This window comes from Nymphaea colorata, chromosome 1, assembly GCF_008831285.2.
Source record: "Nymphaea colorata isolate Beijing-Zhang1983 chromosome 1, ASM883128v2, whole genome shotgun sequence".
Lineage (NCBI taxonomy): Eukaryota > Viridiplantae > Streptophyta > Magnoliopsida > Nymphaeales > Nymphaeaceae > Nymphaea > Nymphaea colorata.
The window spans coordinates 25,104,617-25,125,106 of NC_045138.2; the positions used below are offsets into that span (position 1 = coordinate 25,104,617).

The following is a 20,490-nucleotide window of genomic DNA, read 5'->3' on the forward strand; positions in this document are numbered from 1 at the left end:
ATTCCTAGTGGGTTATCAACTTTTTATATATGCTAAAAAGGGCAGTGCACCCTTACTGGTTTCATAAGAGTCCATAGGAATATAGCTCTCTAGCAGGGGCAGAGTTAGGATTTTTTTCAGGGGCAGGCCAAACAGTTCATCGAAGGGGGCAGGCCAAACAGTTCATCGAACTTATCTGGGTCAAGCCAAACTAAATCCGGATAGGGCCAAACTAAATCCGAATATAAAAATACATCACCCAACCAAAATTTTTCAATTTTTGTAATGTAATTTTTTTTTTTTCAAGTAGTTGGAGGGGGCCACGTTCTAGGCAGGTCCCCTCCTCCCTCCGTCCTTGCTCACTAGATGGTAAGGCAGTCTATTTCAAGTGTAGTTTGTGTTAGGAAACCTGAGGTATCTGTCATGAGTCAGTCCACTAGTCTTTTGGACCATAAATAATTCAGAAGCATGCTTCATCAATCCCGAGAAGCAAGGGGGGCACACTAGGGCTACGGCCTCTCTTTGAGGCAGTGGAAAAATAACTACTTGCTCTAAATTCAATAACAAAAGTTTGGTTGAATAGTTTTAGATCGAGAACATCCAATTGAAGAAGTTACAAATTACGCATTTGTTACTGTTATAGATATCAATCGATTGGATTTGGACTAGGTATTAATCGACTAAACTGCTACACAACAGTCGGATATGGAAAAAGAATTCGACATTCATTCGGATTTGAATAAGGATTCAATTTTAAATAAATAGCCAATCAGTTTCCAATCTAAAATCGGGTTTAATTGAGTATGATGTAGACTTGGATTCATTTATATTCAGATCCAATTTGATCAGAATATGTGAACATCCAATAGATCGATTATGGTGAAAAATACATCCAATTTGAATCTGAATCATCCATCTCTAACTACCACCAATGGTTCATAAGCAACTTAATTATATGGAGTTGTTAGGTTAAACTCGGATTTCTTTCGCCATGAATTCTATTATCACCATGACGGCCATGATAACGTCATGACGCTTAGTTTTAATATCAAAATTATTGTTTCCCAGAACCAAAATATAAGTATATATGCGCCCTTTCAGAGCTCAAAACGTAGCGTGAATGATCACCTCATGAGAAAGCTGCAGCTGGTTGCCTCTCGATGCCGACAATGAGAGTGTCACTCTCGGTGCACACAACACATACACTTCAAAAGAAAAAGGCAATAATGAGTTGAGATATTTTAGAAATTATTTAAAAAAGTAATGTCGTTATTAGTCTTTTTACTTTTTTCGATTTAAAAAAAATTTCTTTCAAGAACATTTTTTGTCATTAACCATGGTCGCCAAGAGCAACCAAGTCTCACTCTGCTTCAACAAGCAAGAAAGAATTTATGCATACAATTCATAACGAACACATCTGCAACTGTTATCCCCAAGTAAAATAAATGCAGACAAGGTTTTTTGATCATTTCCCATTTAGCAAGTATAGAGTCATAGACTATTGAAAAAAAAAAAAAAAGCAGGCTTGGTGTTTGATACGGCAAAACCTGGTTTTCCGGTATCATTCACTTTCGAACACCCCATCTTTCCACATTGAAACTACTGTCGTGAATGAACGTATACAGTGTCACTTTCTGTTTCCATGTGACCTTGTTGAGGTCCCACAGTATGAAGACGATGCGCCTGATAGCGTTCCCCTCAGCAGACAGAATCGTTGATTAATAGACTCAATTTCACTTTTTTCGTGGCTCCGATCCAACTTGACTGCTCAAATTTAACCAGAGTAACTTTCAAATTGTAAATATGAACTCCCTCTTCCACCAACATCAAATGTTCAAGTTGTTTTACCGATCGCACTTATTCAAAAAGATTTGTCTCTTAGCCTTCGCAAAAGGCACGTAATTGATCCATTTTTTGTTTTTTTTTTGCTGCCTGTTCCCCCCAAAACAAAGTCCTTCAACCTTGCTAGTGGGTTATAAACTTTTTATATATGCTCAAAATCCATCATAAGAGTTCTTAGGAATATAGCTTACTGGACGGCAAGGCGGTCTATTTCAAGTAGTTTGTGTTAGAAAACCTGTGGAGTCAGTCCACTAGACTTTTGGACCATAAATGATTCCGAAGCATGCTTTGTCAATCCCGATAAGAGGGCACACTAGGGCTGTGGCCTCTCTTTGAGGCCCTGGAATAATAACTACTTGCTTTGGTTGAATAGTTTTAGATCGAGAACATCCAATTTAAGAAGTTGCAACTTAGGCTTTTGTTACTGTTATAGATATCAATCGATTTGATTTGGACTAGTACTAATCGACCAAACTGCTACACAACAGTCGGATACGGAAAAAGAATTCGACATTCATTCAGATTTGAATAAGGATTCAATTTTAAATAAATAGCCAGTCAGTTTCGAAAATTCTCATCCGAATAAATTCAGTTTCAAATAAATTATTTTTTATCCAATATCTATACATTTGTACAGAGTTGGTTCTTAACATGTCATAATCTAATCTAATTTCGGTTGTATATTTAAAAGTTTTAAACAGATTCAAACGTCAACAAAAAAAAAGTCAGATTAATGGTACCAGATTCAGATTTATGAATTTAAAATCGGGTTTAATTCAGTATGATATGGACTTGGCTTCATTTATATTCAGATCCAATTTGATCAGAATATGTGGACGTCCAATAGATCGATTATGGTGAAAAATACATCCAATTTGAATCTGAACCATCCATCCCTAACTACCACGAATGGTTCATATGCAACTTAATTATATGGAGTTGTTAACTACCACGAATGGTTCATATGCAACTTAATTATATGGAGTTGTTAGGTTAAACTAGGATTTCTTTCGCCATGAATTCTATTATCACCATGACGGTCATGACACCGTGATGACGTTTAGTTTGAATATCAAAATTATTGTTTCCCAGAATATATGCGCCCTTTCAGAGCTCAAAACGTAGCATGAATGATCACCTCATGAGAAAGCTGTAGCTGGTTGCCTCTCGATGCCGACAGTGAGAGTGTCATTAACCATACTGGTGTAGGAGAGTAAGACATACATGACCCGCTTCGCTTGATGGGTACTTGGGCGGTAGCCATAGGTTTTAATATCGCCAAGAGTGTGCAACCAAGTCTCACTCTGCCTTAACAACCAAGAAAGAATTGGTGCATATAATTCACAACTAACACATCTGCAACTGTTATCCCCAAGTAAAATAAATGCAGACAAGATTTTGACCATTTCCCAGTTAGCAAGTATAGAGTCATAGAGTATTGAAAAAAGAAAAAAAAAAAAGGCTTGGTGTTTGAATTTAACTTTCCTATACTCTAAACGTCTATTATGGCGAAAGCTATGGTTGGGAGTTGTTGTCAATGGCTTCAGCAGTGATGTAAGTTAGTCGCTTCCACCTTGTCTAGCCATCTGGGAAAAGAAGAAGAAACTTAAAGAAAAAGTGAAGTAGGTTTTAAGTGGGAGAGGACTAATGAAGAGGGGTGGGTGGGGAAGGTCCACAACGTTCCACATCATTCATATAAGAATTTCTTTTGGAGGTCTTTCCAGGATCCTGACTTTGTTTTTCAAATATTATCATGTAGGACTCATTCTTCATGCCGGCAAAGGGCCATTTAAATGCATGAATGCCAAAGTTTCTTGACCCTTACGGCATGTAGCTTTCACTGTAGTTGGTAATCTTAGTTTAATGTAAAAGATGACTTGGCTTTTGGTTTATTCATCAATCTATTGTAATTTTTTTATTGTGTATGATGCCATTGTTGAGCCCTCTTCGACGAATTGGACCGGCAGGGGATTAGAAAATCAATATGACAAATCATAGCAAAAGGAAAAGTTTAGTGCTTTCTAAAATTGAAAAATGGCATATCTTGATCTTAGGACCTACCACTTTCACTTGCAAGTTGGATCATGGTCGACCTGCTTCATCATTAGCCGTATGACCCACTTCTACATGATCCAGTAGATTGCTTGATTTGGTCCAAAGAGACAATGTTGAGGGAAAACCCATTTCGGATCCTCATCTGATTCAGGCGGCAAACCAATCAGATATGAAATCTGAACTCGATAGCAATTGGATTTGGTTTGCAGTTGAAAAAAGGAATTTAAAAGAAAACCCAACTCGATTACCATGCTATACTTGCTTGTTCTTATAAAATCCGATTAGGTGGATTCAGATTAGACCAGGATTACTGTTCAAATATAAATTAATTACCCGCAGCTAAACTCTCGATGGTGAACATGTTGGAGTCCATATAGCTACATAAAATAATGAGCCCTACCTTCCCCAGAAAAATGTCTTCATTTCCTCATATTTTAATTTGTTGCTTCAATCTCAGCTTTATATATACGATACGCGACTAGAGGATTGGGGGATGGGTGAAGGCTTCGGCTTTGGAAGTAGGACGGTAGAATGAAATTTTTTTTTTGTCCTAACTTATCTGAAGCAGTGAACTGTTGAGACCTTTTCTAAATGAAAATAGAAAACAAGGAAAAGCAAATTGATTGTGATACAAAACATCAAACAGTGCGGAGAAATTGACAGATCCGACAATAATTGCTTTTGCATAAAATTCAAAATTGCACAGCTAAGAGGATTGGTAGCATCTCGCAGCCATGGAAGGTCTGCTTTCACAGCGCTTTCTGTCTTCACTTGCCGAGTGAGGCGCCATCTCCACTCATTCTCTCTTTGGCCTTATGCTTCATTGACGCGAAGTTCAACTCCCCGGAGAACCGGCGCTTTCACTTCACTTACTGGGGCCATGAAAATTCTACTTTCTCCAAGCGTTTCATTAAATGTTTCACTGTAAATTCTGGGGCGGCTCTACCTGGTTGGACCGAGGGGCAGAGACAGGAAAGCCGATTTGGACCAAGGAGCGGAGACAGGAAAGCCGGCGGCTGGGTTCATGACCTACCCACTTTTGTTTTTCTTTTAATTCACACGTAAATTTTAAAACATTTCATCTATCCTAAATAAAATTTTTTAAAAAATTATATTTCATACAAATTTTGAAACTATAATTCAACCCCTTTATAAAAATTCTCGGTCACAACTAATTTAAGCAACTGTACACCTAACCCTATTAAAGCTCTATAGCGTCTGCTTTTGGGAAACAATGGATATGTTGTTGGAGCTGTTTTTTTGCATTTAAGAAATGAAGGAAAGAGCAACTAAAGAAAGAGAGCCACGCGCAAGGTTTAGTCTCAACTAATTTAAACACTCTACACCTAACCCTACTAAAACTCTGTGGCGTCGGGTTTTGGGAAAAAATTGGATATGTTGTTGGAGAAGTTTTTGGGGTTTAAGAAAATGAGGGAAAGAGCAATAAAAGAAAAGGTAGTGGCAGCTGCGAAGTCAAGGGTTTTACACCATTCATGTCAAAGTGCGCCACCAGCCAGTGTCTCTCCCAAGTCTACGTGGTGCTCTCAAAATTCCACTAGGCGTTCACTTGCAAGAATCTCCACTCTGAATGTTTTGGTGAGATGAGATTTTTCCTTTTCTAATCCAACTCTATGGGTAACCAATTTCTAAAGTATGACCAAACATGAAATAATCATGTCGTAATAAGTCTCATCGACATTTTAGACATTGCATATATATATATATATATATCTTGGTCATTCATCTTTCCAAGATGACAGGCCAAAAGAAAATGAAGAAGAAAAATGAGATAATATATTTTAGTCATCTAACATTAACTAACAATTGTTTTTCTATATGATTTTATCTCAGCCATCCATCTTGAAAAAATCAATGGCCAATATGATTCCACATGAATCAGGCGCCTAATGGTCAGGTACCCACAAATTGAATGGTAACAACACATTTAGTGGACATCAAACCTAAGTCCTTTGATCTGCAATCAAACAATGCGTTGGGTGGACTAGAATGGGTCCATTCTGGTTCATTTACGTATGGGTTGTTGGGATCCTTGGCAGCTTATGTGAACCAATCGACACCCTTTGTTTCTTTCCTTCATTGTTGATTCTATAATCTTCATCACTTTTACATCTTTCGTTCTTGGCAAACCAGTAGCTATCAAACCCTCAAACTAGTTGGATTTTCGACGACTTCTGAAATGAGGAAGCTTAATCAAAACTCATTGCCTCTTTTGAAAAGTATCTCAGTCTTGTAAAAGTACAACTATATTTTTATTTTTTTTTTACTTAATATCTACCATATGATCTCCTTTAAAAGGGGACATCTCAAATATACATATAAAAGAGAGAGAGAGAAAAGATATTTACTTTTTGTAACTGGAACTATCATGGCCAGCAGGAAATTGAACATGAGCAAAACTGCAACGAAAGACGTTTTTATTTACCAAAAGAAAGAAAAGAATTACATGTAAGTGTCAATCTTATGCTACTCACATCAAATTTCGGTATTAATGAAATCCAATCCTCGGGAAGGGGGATTTAGAACAAAAATCTCCATGATTTTCGCCGATCCACTTCATGACAAAACGCTTGAGGAACGGCTCCGATTGTTTTGGCCAATTCCCCTGTCTCTATCGTATAAGACGTTGCGGGAGAAACCTACTGCACATATGACGTCAAGCTTAAGTGGGGAGGGAAAGGAGAAGAGGGTGAGAATCACTGCCCTACCCATTCACGTTACTACTATTAGTATTTTAAGAGCTTTGCCAAGCACTGGTCCCATGGAAAGGCAGCAGAACTCCACATCTTAACTAGAAAGTACTGCAATCTTACTCTTTCCCACAGAATTAGAAGATTACTGAGTCTAAAGCTCAGCCATGTAATTCCTTGATTACTTCCTGAAAAAAAAAGTGTTCCTTGTGCTCCAATACGATGGGACTCTGCACAGTGCAAGCCTTCCACGTAAAGCAACTGGTTCAAATGCAGGTCCCATCCACCTACTCCGAGAAAGGTCTCTCTCTCTCTCTCTCTCTCTCTCTCTCTCTCTGATCTTCCATTATCCGAGCACTATATATATGACCATTGAGAAAGGAAACCAAAGCAAAGAGGGCTATAACGGGTGGAGCAATGGTAGCCATGGAAGTGAAGCATCTGAACACCACATGGGTCAAGCCAGAAACGAGGCTTCATGGAAAAATACCCCTAACCATCTTCGACAGAGCGTCCGCAGATATGCACATAGCGTCGATCCTGGTCTACGACGCCCCCACAGCCAGCAACACCAAGATCAAGCTTGCTCTTGCAAAGGCTCTCACCTATTACCCAGTGCTAGCTGGGAAGTTGTCCGGCCAGCCCCCGGTCGTCGTCCTCGATGACGAAGCCGGAGCGCCGGTCTCCGAGATGTCGGTGGAGGGGAATCTCGAAGACTTCCTTCCGTTCAAGCCTACCCCGGAGCTCTCCATCCTCCATCCTTACACCCAAGAGACTAACCCACTGCTCATGGTCCAGCTTACTAGGTTCGCTTGCGGCGGCCTGGTGCTCGGACTTAGCGCTAACCATGCGGTCGCTGATGGCCAGTCAATGAGCAACTTCTATGTCACCTGGTCTCAATTGATCATGGAAAAGGAGGTCAGCCCCATTCCTACACATGGTCGGTCGGTGCTCAGGCCCAGGGACCCACCCATGCCGGAGTACCCACACCAAAATATGGAGTTCTCCATGTCGCCGCCGAGTGATGATCAACCGCCTGAGATCTACGAGGGCGCCATAGAAAATGTACAGGTCCATTACTCGTATGACTTCATTATGAAGCTCAAGGAGAGGCCGGAGACGAAGCACAGCACCTTTGAGTGCCTGCTGTCTCACCTGTGGAAGAAAGTAACCGCTGCCCGTGGCCTGGACGACCAAGTCATCACCCGTGCCCGCGTGTCCGTGAACGGGCGACCGAGGCTGGGGGTCTCCGGCGATTATTTCGGAAATTTGGTTCTCACTGCATTTCCGGCCGCTAAAGTGAAGGATCTGGTTCAGGTAAGCTTGCATATGGAAAAGTAAAGCGTGTTGGCCACTAGGAAGTAGGAACTTTGGAGTTCATGAAATTGGATATCGTTTCTTCTTCTATTTTTCTTTTATCTTTGAAGCAAAGAGTTGGCGTTGACGAGGTGCGTAGAAAGAAAGTGCACGTACTTCTAGATGCTTCACTCACATGAAAAGAGGAAAGAACGTCACATATTTTAAAGAATATATTATATATACATTCTTGGTGCTAGCCGCCGTGGTGCTTCTAGAAATTTGGCCATCTCTGAATAGTCCTCCAACAATCCCCCCCACTAGGCTTGTTGCATATTGCTTTTTGGTTTTATATTGAAAAGTAAAGCAGCCAATAGCCAAGGATCGCCAAATTAGCTGTAGATCTATTAAACCACTACACGTAAAACTCTAATGCTAGGGTTCTTTTACAAGTTACATGACATTCCAAGTCCCCAAAATAAATGATCTTGTCCATGTTCTATATCCACCGAGACAAGAAGAAAGAAAAGTTCTTGCAATAATTCAAGCACGAAAGTGTCGTCGACGGCCATGTCCAAGTCCAAATTATACCAAACGGCTGCTGAGGTCAGAAGATGGGTACCGGTTCATGAATCTGGTTTCAGTCTGCTGAATAATGAAAAACATCCAATATCATGAGATTCACAGATTGGCAAAGATATTTCTACATTAAGCTGCTGTCTTTCTTTCTTTCGCTATATATTTCCCCATCACTTGTATTCTTCTTTTGCATATATATAGGCGGGGAAAACATATATACATATATTGCAATTAAAAAAAAAAAAAAAAATCTAACCTTTCAGATGAGTGGACAATTCGGTGCATTACATTAATTTTTTGGATTTTCTGGTTGCAGGAGGATGTAGGTTATGGTGCAAGGTTGATCAAGGAAGCTGTGGGGCAAACTGGGAGCGAGTATTTCCAGTCTTTCGTCGACTTTGGGGAACTTTACAAAGACAAGGCACTCTACCCTTCAGCAGGTCCAGACGGCGCCACTTTGTCGACTGACTTGGAGGTGGATAGCTGGCTGGGCTTCCAATTTCACCAAGTGGACATGGGTGGAGGTGCACCCCGCCTCTTCATGCCTTCCTGGATACCCGTTGAAGGTCTCGCCATAATCGCCCCCACGCCCTCGCCGGAAAAAGCTGCCGGCCCCAGTGACAGATGGAGAAGCGGCGTCGACATCACTGTGACCCTCCTTCCAGAGCATGCTGCCGCCTTCGAAAAGATTGCTTACTCCATAGACTGAATATGATATATCTTCATGTTTCATGTTTCGTGTTTCTTTTCTAATCTTTTCCAGTGTCATCTTGGCTTTAGCCAGTGAAGTCCGCAGAAGCTTTCATAATCCGTCCCATATGAACATTGACCTGAGGATGACAGAGCAAACGCAACTTTAATTCTCAGAAGATGATAGTGTAATTTTTACTATTATCTTCTTTCTATCTCTTTGTCTTCTAATCCAATCCCCAAAACCCCAATGAATCAAGTAGAAAAGAGAAAAAATATCTCACCTGATAAGAAAGAATTGATGGAATTGATGAGTGTTGACTTTGATTGAGAGTTACTGCTTGAGCTTGATGTTGGTAGCAGTTGTCCTATCTTCTCTCTCTCTTTCTCCCTGGTTGTGGTTGCGCGTCTCTCTCTCTCTCTCGCCATCTCTTTCTTGTCTGTTTTTTTCTGTGACTTAAGTCAATAATTGAGAAGCAAAAGGAAAAGCGAGTGAGAATGAAAGCAAGTAGAAATAAGTCACAAGGTGATAAAAGAATATTCAAATAAAAAAAGCCATCATTTCTCACCGCGGAGGGTCGATCTATGCAAATGTCACGTCTCGTGTTTGCGTGAATTTTAGATCGACGCTGCAACTGTCCGATCAATTGGGATGTGGGATTTGTATAGCTGACTATTTTGCAGTCTGTTCCTGCTTTCTGGCAGTTAATTTTCTTAGAACATTTTTGTAATTTTCAAACAAGCAAATTTTCCTTTTTTTTTGGTTTTCTGACTTCATCCTTATCCTTATAAGGATGGCTCTTTTGTTTTTGTTTTTGTTTTTTAACTGGTGCTATTTTAGGTTAAGGAGGTGGTGGCATTTATTATTATTTTTTGAAAGCTATGTACATTTTAGTTTTTTTAATATTTTCATAATTCACTTTCTCAAAAATCATTTTTATTCGTTTTTATGAAGATATTTTAGTCGTTAAACACTCTATGCATACAAGGAGTTATAGTGCTCCTTAATTTAGTCCTTCGGCCCTAAAACTTTTTTAAAGATACTTTCAAGTTTTTCAAAAGATTAACTTGTCAATTTACAATTTTGTCTTTACAAGAGAGAGTGAGGCAAGTGGTACATAGGGATAAAAAATGACCAAAATACTTTTTATAAAAATAATAAAAAGAAATTTTTAAAAAAGGTAAAAAAATTGTAAAAAAGTAAAAATGTCTAAATTGTTCACTCTTTTATAAAAAATTTTACATATGCTCCCTCTCCTTTTTTTTATACATATTTGTTGCGTGCACTCTTCTGTGCACCCACAACTCAAATCTCCTAATTCATTGTTTGGCCCCGCCCCGGCCTGTTTGTGATGTGTGTTTTTTTTTTTTTTTAATGTTCCGGTGACTATGAGTTTGCCGGACCTTTCACGGGTCGGGTAAGGACCGAAACAGTCCTAATCAAGGATGAGCAAATACTTTATGAGCTAATTTTAAATGGCCACGCGGCGTCGCATTTTGTCTCCAAACTTTTAAAATATCATTTACATGCGGTTTGAGAAACATGCGTCTCTAACTAAAGATAAAATAAAATAAAATTTTCAACTTCAGAATATGACAAGAATTTAATTGTTCAATTTTGATTCAAGTCGACTCAACCATGAACAATTGCACCTGCACGACCAAATCTGATATTTTAAAGATGCTTGTGTACAAGCTTGCCCTATTGGATTCTAAAAAAGAAGTTTTGCTTTCAAAACTTAGGTAGGAAAAACGTATAAATCCTAGCTAAGTGCGTTGCAGACGAAAACCTGACAAAAACAATGGCAGATTATGCAAAGGGACGCCATCAAATAAAGAAGCCTAGATTAATATTGCTATATATTTTGAAACTATCTTAAAAAATTTTAGCAGTATTTGCGCCTATCGGATCATCTTTGGATCAAACCCTTTTTTTTTTGAAGGGTAGCGACAACTAAAGGTGAACAACGGACTGGGTACTCCATGGGTAGTTGAGTACTCAACCAGGCCAGGCTTGGGTTGGTTGGTTGGCACCTACTCTCGCCCGATAATAAAAGTTGCCGGGCCGGGCAGTCCCAAATCGACTATTGGAGAACCGACTGGGCTGTATATACTAGAAATCGGCTCACTTAATTGGTAAATTGTCAATGAGTAAGAGTCGAAATATAATTTTTCAAAATTTTCATATAAAACAAGTGAAATTTTATAAAATTTACATGTATTTTTTTTTTTCATTTTTTTGAAGGGAGGCCGGCACCCCTGCGGGCCCCTGGTTCCACCCCTGGCAATGACTATCTTAAAAACTCTTCATGTGCTGTTAATGACACACTTAAAAGCTATTTGTGTGTCACCAATGACACCTTTATACATCACTCAGGGTTTTTAAATATTAAAATATGACATGTAGGTTTCAAGTGAGTGGACATTGAATTGGGTACCCCATGGGGATAAAGTCTATGTTGGCCCAATAACTAAGTGAACCGTGCTTGGGTTGCCTGCAAGGACTTTGGGCCACCCCGAGCCCAACTTTGTAGAGCTTTGGGATGAGCCATCCTGACCCCGTGCCAAGCCTTAGCGACAACTCTTCGGATTCGCGACCTCTCTCACTCTTTTTCACTCGAACATCTCACCTGCAATTTCAGTCGCCCATGGGATCTCAGGGATTGAATTTTTGATCTCCCAAAAAAAAAAAAAACTTGAAACTTAGTTTTGCTAATGTTTCACAGAAATACTAATTAACATTCATCTCCATTCATTATCTTTCTCTATTTTTTGTTAAACAAGCTTAGAATTGAGTTCATTTTCAGCCACATATGTGTGCCATAATAAGCCAAATTTGTGCCCGTCATGATTGACCCATTTAACCTAAAGGCCATTCAACCACAGCGGCTTTGCCACTATTAAGTTGTCGAGTCTGCCATGGATTGGTGGTGACTTAAATGGAGTTTTGTGAGTTGGAAGGCAGATGGGTAGCTCTTGAAAAGGCATATTCCTGGGGGTGCTCAGATAAAGAATGCTTCGTCTAGCCAAGTATTTTCCGCAATGAACAGACAATGTCCTTTATCTTTGGTTTAGAAATAGTTCCCAAACTAGCTAAAGCTTGGTGATGAGGAGTAGGGTGTTAGAGTGCCATGAATGAATGAATGAAGAATAAGCATCAACTTGCAAAAATAGAGAGAAATTAATAAAAATTCAGAAAAAAATCATGACTAATGTGTTCTGTGTATAAAAACACATTACACATAATCAACATTCATGATCCATAAGCCATAATATGTTACCAGCACATTAAGAATAAATTAATAAGGTGTACTTGATTTTAGAACGCTTCTCTTATTAGGGCTGGGCATCGGGCCGGGGCAAGCTAGCCCGGCCCATTAAAAAATCCAAAGATGAGCCCGATTACTGTATTGGACCAGCCCGATACCCGGCCTGTTAATAATCGGGCCGGGCCGGGCCGAGAATTAATCGGGCCCGGCCTGGCCCGATTGGCCAGCCTGATCTCTTATCTTAATGAGAATGGGAGCTTCCACTGAGATTTATGTTCAATCAGTACATGGGTCCACTTTTAGCGGAGGATATATATATTTTTCATATTTTATTGTTAGCTATTTACTTTCAACAAGGTCTGGTGAGGACACTCATTCAATATCTTTAATTTGTATAATAGTTAAATATATCAATATATATATATATATATATATATATATATATATATAAACTAATTTTGTGAGGCTGGTGTGGCGTGGACAAACACCAGCTGGCTCCAACACTGGCTGCTTGGATTACGGTGTCCTTGTTGACATACTCCGTCAACCTAACCTCATTAACGTTCAGCTTCTTTTTGAATTTATTTAACAAATTTGGCGTCAAATGCTTGACCTGCAATCAGTTCTCTACATGTTTTTGGTGCGAGCATAAAGATTGGTTCACTGCAAAAAATGTTGCTTCAATTAGGGGTGGAGAGCTGCAAATTTGTTTTTATAGGGCACTAAATATATAATTAACAAATTTTCAATTGATTTTGGGTAACAACCCTGGTCTCGGTCTCGTAGAGCTTTTCCATATAATTGGACCCAAGTCCACTGAAATCCAATATATAAATTCAAAGTTTCATATCGACCCCTATCCGAAAATGGTTTTTCTTTTTTCTTGGGCTCCTTTTAAGTTCTTTGAGAAGCATTTTCAGCCCTGACAATTTTGAGGCAGCTCCTGCAAGCGCTTTTGTCCGTTTCAAAGCCGAAGATATAACGTTCGGACCTGTGCCCATCAATCATGTAGGCATCTTGGCCAGTCTACGTCAGAATACTTTGAGAGAAAGTTGCTAGACTTTGAGATGTGGAGACAAATGTTTAAAGAGTACCCTTTCATGTGTGATCTTAGTATATGTTTCACATTGATCCAGTAGACATTTCTCGGTTTACGCATGAACTTGGATGCTTTATTGACCAAAAGTTTGGATCCTCATGCTTAGACGATGTGACATTTGTTGCAGTAGGCATGATTGTGGGTTTAAAGACAATCAAATTGGCCAAAAGATCTTGCATGCAGGTACCCATTTGAAGATCAGCCAAAATTCCATCTTGGGGATGCTTAATTAAACTAGTTCATAGCACCGGAGTTTCAGTTTTATTTAATCCAATCTAATTTATATATTAAGAAACATCATGTTTATCAAACTTTCAGTTGTTATGAATGTAAATATCATATCCATATGATAGATTTTGTAAAAATATCAACAAAAATGTTAATATTGGCCCGTCTGCATGGATACATACCATATGGGACTACAAGTGTTGCAGACAAATTACATTACAAATGCGACATACAACATAACGCTTACACATTGATATTTAAGCAGGAAAAGGGCTCTAACCTTCTGTTTCATGTGGAAAGGAATTTTTGCCATTTTTTAGTCATGGTTGCCGGGCTTGGACAGCCTGATTCTGACTTTGTCAAGCCTTAGGCCAGGTAACGCCTGACCTGCCCCGTCCAATGTCCTGCCTTAGTAAGAGACTAGAACCGGTCCATTTATATTCTTAATTGACTTGGACTCCTTAACAAGCCTTATCTTATTGCGCAGAAAACATGGGTTGCCAGTTGCGACAGAACATCAAGGGAGGGCGGCCGCTATTTATGGAGGCTGAGCCAATGTCGTAATTGAAGTTTGAAATGTTGACCTGTGACCTTGCGTTGATTCCATATACGACAGCCATATTATTGACGCATGAAATGTTTTCCAGAGATGTTTTCATTTTTTAGGACCTTAACTTTTCTATGACTTTAAACATTAAGTCCATGTATTTAAATTATAAGAATCTGGGATATACACCTTACCATATTTGATTAATGGACTACAGGATTCATCTTAAGCTCCGATGCATTTTTACCATCAGCGATTCCTTTACTGCCAGTAATCAATGTCTGTGTTCACTCCTTTTGATTCGTATTGCTATGCCATACTCGGATTTGGTTGTTGGTTCAGCCTTTGAGAATTCGAATCCGACTTTTAAATAAACAACTGAATCCAAACTTCATTACCATTTGCTAAGAACCAATTTTCATCGTATATGAATGTGAGATATTTATTTGAATCCGATGGGATGTGACTTAGTAAGTTCAGGTCATTCTGATTTCTTAATAACTGGATGTTAAATTAATTTCCTTTCAACATTAAACGGCCTCAAGATTTGGTCGTCGAGAAAATTTGTGGGTTTCAACAATATTGTCTCCGAAGTTAAAAAATGGTTTCTCTTATACTTTTTATGACAAAGCATATCACTATTCTTTCGTAATCCCTTGAACTGATTCCGTAACTTGGATCTAAGAAGCAAGCTTAGAAATAAAGTTGTATTGGGTGGTGGTTTATAAAAGTACTGAGGTTTGTAATCAAGAATAAACGGAAGGAGGCTTTTAGTGAAAATTATAATAAAAATGGTTTATTAAATAATGAAGATTTCTCCATTTCATATTGGAGCATACCTACCAACCTACCACCCCAGCAATTAAAGCTTCTGCTTTTCTTATGGCCCTATTCTCCTGCCGTCCACTACCAGCTGCATGGGTTATTTAATGGCAAACAGACGACGGACTGCCTTAAAGCGATGATACAGGCTGCCGATGTCCACAAAATATTTAGGCAAAGCTTATGCATGCATCATTGATTGAAGCCAAAAGAATTGACTCACGAGCTTTCTCTACCTTTCTCATATTCAGTTGTAGGGCTGTTTCAGAGGCGGAAGAAAAAATTCTCTCTCCTTCTCTCAAATTCATTTATGGTTAGTTTGGAGGGAGAAAGGATGATCTCCCTCTCCCTCTCTCTCTCTATCATATTCATTTATGGGTTTGGTTTGGAGGGGATAAGAATGATCTCTCTCTCTCTAACTTTTTGAATTGCAGAGGAGTTGTGGCCGCCATCCACCTGCTCCTTCTTAGACTTTAGACGAGCTCCAATTTTACGGGGGAGACGACTTTAATGGTAAAAGTAACACACTATTATGGCCTCATGTTTTATAAATATGCCCCAAAAATGGGGTATATAAAGTGTTTCATGAATCTTTAAGCATATTTATGGGACCGTGTAATTGTTACTAAACTAGCCCTTAATGTACTTGCACTCTTAAACACCTTCCAAAGATCTGGCAACCACTAGAAGGATTTGTTTAATATATGTGGAGACATTTTCTTTCATTGCAGCCCTTGTTAAGCCTGAAATATGTTCTTACACCTCACTAGTTAATGATATTCTTCAGCATGTAGGCAGGGGCAAAGTTAAGGGGGGCTGCAGGGATCATCGCCCCCCCTTAATTTTTTTTTTTAAAATTTACATATAATTTTAGAAAATTTCAGTTGTTTAATATACAAATTTTAAAAAATAATATTTTGGTCTCTGTCAAAATTTAGAAACTTTAATTCGACCTCTTTCATGAAAAATTTCTAGCTCTGCCCCCACTGATCTCTTTGATACTAAGTTGGTATCTTTCTTCCTTGTCAAGTTTTGCAGCAACTTGGTTCCATGAGAGCGTGAAGTGAAAGCACCCAAGTGTTTGATGTTGATCTTTTTCTCTCTTTTCGGTCAAGTGGGTGCCTTCTTGCTTGTCAAAATATTTTGCAGCATGGTTCGGTTCAGTGAGTGGATGAAGGTGAAAGCTAAGTAGGAGGATCTTGGAGAATTCTTTGGAGAGAAAATATCGTATGGCGTAGCTAATGTTTCTGCAAACTTCACATGAGAGAAATATTAAAAAACAACAAAAAGAGGATGAATTTATGATCTTTGATATTTATTTGTTGTAAATAACATACTTTAAAGGAATAGTTTTTTCCAATTTTGTGCGAAATGAATATGTTCCTCCTTTTCTTTACAAGGATATAAGCAGACAGTAATGTCCCGAGAACTTGAGTCTAGAATGTCCAAAGTTTTTTCAGAGAACTATTACGAAGTACAATATGTCGACTTGTTGCATGTGTGTATTAATAGAGAGTTCGATCGAGTCCCGAGTCAAAAACGACGAAAAGAATGCGCTCGCAATTCCAAGTTCGTGGCTGAAAGTAGACATGTTTGATTTTGAAGACTATATTGGCGATTAATCATTAATATTAAGCTCCTCATTATTCATGACAGTGGATACACAACAATTACAAATGCTAACTATTAATTTCTTTAACTGATGAAGATTAATCACAATACAAATTTCAGCGAATCTATAACCACCACGAGATTGTTAGTTTCAGTTGAATTATTGATGCTTAATTAGTTTCATAATTCATCCAGAGTACTCATGGAGACATTAGACAAAAATAATAATAATAATAAAAATAAAAACTAAAGAATAAGATCTGTTATTAGCCTCCCTGACATCAAAATGGAGTTGCGGTCTCCCCCAGATAAGTAAGCCTCAGCCACTTGATTCTAAATATATTAAAAATGTTTCCGATAATTATGTGCAAATCTACTAGATTTTTCTTGTAGAATAACTTTACAAGTGTCTTCAATTCGTACCAAGCAATTTATTGCTTTCATATCTAAGGTCAGAGGACTATTTAAAAAAAAAAAATCATGGTCCACCGCTATTGATCTTGGACTCTCTCAAGTTTTCAACACATACGTCTCCACTATAAATTGGACGTCATCACACTGAGGAAACAAACTCAACCACACATCTTTGCTTTCCCTTCTTCCTCCTCATCGATCATTATAAATAATAGGCAAACGATCGAATCGATCAATCACTCTCCCTCTTTCTCTTTGCAAAAAGACAAAAAAAAAAAAAAGTGGGGAGGGGTTTACCTATACAGTACGTAGTGAAGAGAAACCAAGTTCAAGTAAGCTGCCAAAATCTCCCGCAGCCATGGAATTGAAGTACCAGAGCACCACAATAGTCAAGCCGGAAGGGATTCTCCATAAGAAAGTACCCCTCACCATCTTTGACAAAGCAGCCGCAGATCTTCACATACAAGTGCTCCTAGTCTACAAACCAGGCACTGCAAGCAACGCCAAGATCAAGGATGCCCTCTCCAAGGTCCTCACCCACTACCCCATGTTGGTCGGAAAATTGTCCGGAGACAAATTCCCCGCCGTCTACCTCGATGACGAGTCAGGGGTGCCAGTTACCGAGACAGCCGTGGCCGGCGACCTCGATGACTTCCTGCCGCTCGAGCCCAGCCCGGCCCTGGCCGTCCTCAGTCCGGAAGCACAAGGCACGAACCCACTGTTTCTGGTCCAGCTCAATCGTTTCGACTGCGGCGGCCTGGTGATGGGGGTCAGCTGCAACCACAAGATTCATGACGGGCAGGCCATCAGCAACTTCTTTGTGTCATGGTCGGAGATGGTCCGGGACCAACCGGTTCGGGTGCTGCCCATCCATGACCAGTCCCTGCTGAGACCCAGGAGCCCACCGACGCCAGATTTCCCCCATGAAGAGATGGAGTTCTGCAATGTGGCAGAACTTGATGATCATGATGCACCACCTCCTAAGATGCTGGATGGCCCCATAGAGAACGTTGTGGTGCACTACAGTAGCGAGTTCATAAGGAAGGTGAAGGAGAGGGTGGGCTCGAAGCACAGCACTTTCGTCTGCATGCTAGCACACCTGTGGAAGAAGGTGACGGTGGCTCGTGGGCTTGGGGGGGAGGAGGCGACGAGTGCCAAGGTGTCCGTGAGTGGCCGGCCGAGGCTGGGCATTCCTGGAGCCTACTTTGGCAACCTGGTCCTCACTGCCTTCCCTTCTGCCAAGGCCATAGATTTGGTGCAGGTGAGGTTTTTATTTGAATATAGCTGGCAATTACCAAGTCCCTATCATGTCATCTCTTTGTAAACAAAAGAGCAAGATCCCGTCGAAGTGGGTTATCCCATGCATATTACATTAGCGTTGTCGTGATCAACTTTTTCATCGTTCACGCACCAGGTTTTCAACAAAGTAAACAAGGATTATGTAGATAAATTATCAGAGACCCACACGAACTGAATTCAAAATTCACAAGTTGTTGCCAGTAAAACTATTTTTTCAAGATTAAAGTAGTTTTCATTCATTTCTCCATAAATTTTTTCTGTAAATTAAATATAAATAAAATTTATCAATATAATCAATGTACAGAACTTTATGTTAACTTAATTTACATATTCTATATTCTCTTTCCCTCTCTCGTGTATGGATAAAAGTTATATATATATATATATATATATGTGTGTGTTCAAACCAATCTATAAGCGAGACCAATTTTTTATATATATATATACGTTGGTGTAAAATGTTCAAGCCAATCTATAAGCGAGACCGATTTTTTAGGTCTTTCCATTTTTCTATAATCTACTAATTACGTAATGGAAAAAATAATATTGAAAAAGAACAATTAAAAAAAGGAAAAGAAAAAAGCAGCTGATAAAATGAGGGAAAAAGGTTGAAAAAACCAGCCGGGAAATGTGACTAGTTCGGTATATATATATATATATATATATATATATATATATATATATACCTTAAAATGTGGGAGAATAAAACTTTAATTGACGTTCACAGGTGTATTGTACCCCACTTAAGTTTCGATGGAACCCCGACCTCAAAGACATGGACTTCAAGTCTTTTTTGAATGATGGGTTGTTAACTTCCTGATCAGCTAAAACTATGTGAAAAACTTGTTTTAGGGTCAACCAATATGCCTTCATTATTGATAGTTTTCATAATTGGAGTTATAGTTGAGAAAAGCATGCATCGATGGTAATGGATGAGGCCGGAATTTTATCATTTTCGTGGGTGTTTCAAACTTTTATCTAGATTCCTCCCTTTTCAAGGATTTAAAAATCTGCAACTTATTTTGGGTCCCAGAATATCTGTGCTTTCTTGTCTACTCTTAAATAATAGTCCAAAAAAAATTGAAGTTCCTGTTAATATGTATCATGAACAGCCGGGCCACATCGTTTTAATGGCAATTTCCAATTGCAGGAACCTTTGGGGTACATAGCGGATTTGATCAGGGAAGCTGTGGAGAAGGTTGGGAGCGACTACTTCCAATCAGTCATAGACTTCGGAGAACTCAACAAGGACAAGGAACTCTACCCTTCAGTGGGCATGGGAGGCAACACACTGTGCCCGGACTTGGAGGTGGATAGCTGGTTGGGGTTTCAGTTTCACGAACTGGACATGGGGGGAGGGGCACCCTGCGCCTTCCTGCCCACCTGGATTCCTGTGGAGGGCATCCTCATAATGATGCCTTCCCCCCTGAAGAACAAAGAACAAAAGTCTGATCAGAGGTGGGGAGCAGGCATAGATGTGATTCTCACTCTTTCTGCGGAGCACGCCAAAGCTTTCAAGCAGATTGCTCACTCGCTTGATTGATGGACCGATTGTGATCTCAACACAGAAGTCTTCCCCCTCTCTAAGTTCGTCGGGGTTTTTTGTCGCCTTCCCTTTGTTATTTCCCAAAAGAATAAAGAGATCTACCTTATGATGATTGTGGAATCTGTGGTTCCTCTACATCTAGAAGTGAAGTGTTCAATTCAAACTTATCATTAAGTCAAGGGTGGCGAAGTAGCTGGTATCTTGACGAAGGAGTCGCATCAAGCTTAATTTACTCTCTTAGTTCTTAATTTATAATCCACTAATTAGTCTAACAGCGGATAATGAAGTATATGTAAAATTGTGTTTAGTTCAATTATACGTTCCGGGTCATTCTAGTTATTTAGCACTCCAGAACAACTTGATTGTCACGTTAAAAATCGTCCACATCATTGTTGAGAGTGGGCATCTGGTTGCTCCCTTCGCCGCCAAGTGTGACAACTTCTTGGCGGAGTAGTGGGGAGCAGGTTGCTTCCTTCGCCGAAAAGTGACACACCTTCTTGGCGAAG

General features: G+C 39.4%; 2 protein-coding genes and 1 long non-coding RNA gene across 3 annotated transcripts; 2 read left to right on the plus strand and 1 right to left on the minus strand.

The window, feature by feature from the left end:
* The first annotated feature begins 6,928 nt into the window (after positions 1–6,928).
* LOC116246142 (tryptamine hydroxycinnamoyltransferase 2-like) lies at positions 6,929–9,508 on the plus strand. Its single transcript, XM_031617855.2, has 2 exons — positions 6,929–7,901; positions 8,776–9,508. The coding sequence occupies exons 1-2, from the start codon at positions 7,002–7,004 to the stop codon at positions 9,166–9,168; spliced, it is 1,293 nt and encodes a 430-aa protein (XP_031473715.1). The 5' UTR covers positions 6,929–7,001; the 3' UTR covers positions 9,169–9,508.
* Positions 8,263–8,841, minus strand: LOC126409718 (uncharacterized). Its single transcript, XR_007572329.1, has 2 exons — positions 8,716–8,841; positions 8,263–8,528 (listed from the first exon to the last, which is right to left on the minus strand). It is a non-coding gene; the product is annotated as an uncharacterized LOC126409718 (long non-coding RNA).
* Positions 9,509–17,323: 7,815 nt separating the features above from the next.
* On the plus strand, positions 17,324–20,224 carry LOC116251074 (tryptamine hydroxycinnamoyltransferase 2-like). Its single transcript, XM_031625148.2, has 2 exons — positions 17,324–18,400; positions 19,589–20,224. The coding sequence occupies exons 1-2, from the start codon at positions 17,498–17,500 to the stop codon at positions 19,979–19,981; spliced, it is 1,296 nt and encodes a 431-aa protein (XP_031481008.1). The 5' UTR covers positions 17,324–17,497; the 3' UTR covers positions 19,982–20,224.
* The last annotated feature ends 266 nt before the right edge of the window (positions 20,225–20,490 follow it).

Bases quoted from the DNA above. Each gene is read 5' to 3' on its own strand.
- LOC116246142 (XM_031617855.2), top strand. From the start codon at position 7,002: ATGGTAGCCATGGAAGTGAAGCATCTGAACACCACATGGGTCAAGCCA. The intron at 7,902-8,775 runs GTAAGCTTGCAT...TTCTGGTTGCAG, and splicing joins AAGTGAAGGATCTGGTTCAG to GAGGATGTAGGTTATGGTGC.
- LOC116251074 (XM_031625148.2), top strand. From the start codon at position 17,498: ATGGAATTGAAGTACCAGAGCACCACAATAGTCAAGCCGGAAGGGATT. The intron at 18,401-19,588 runs GTGAGGTTTTTA...TTCCAATTGCAG, and splicing joins AGGCCATAGATTTGGTGCAG to GAACCTTTGGGGTACATAGC.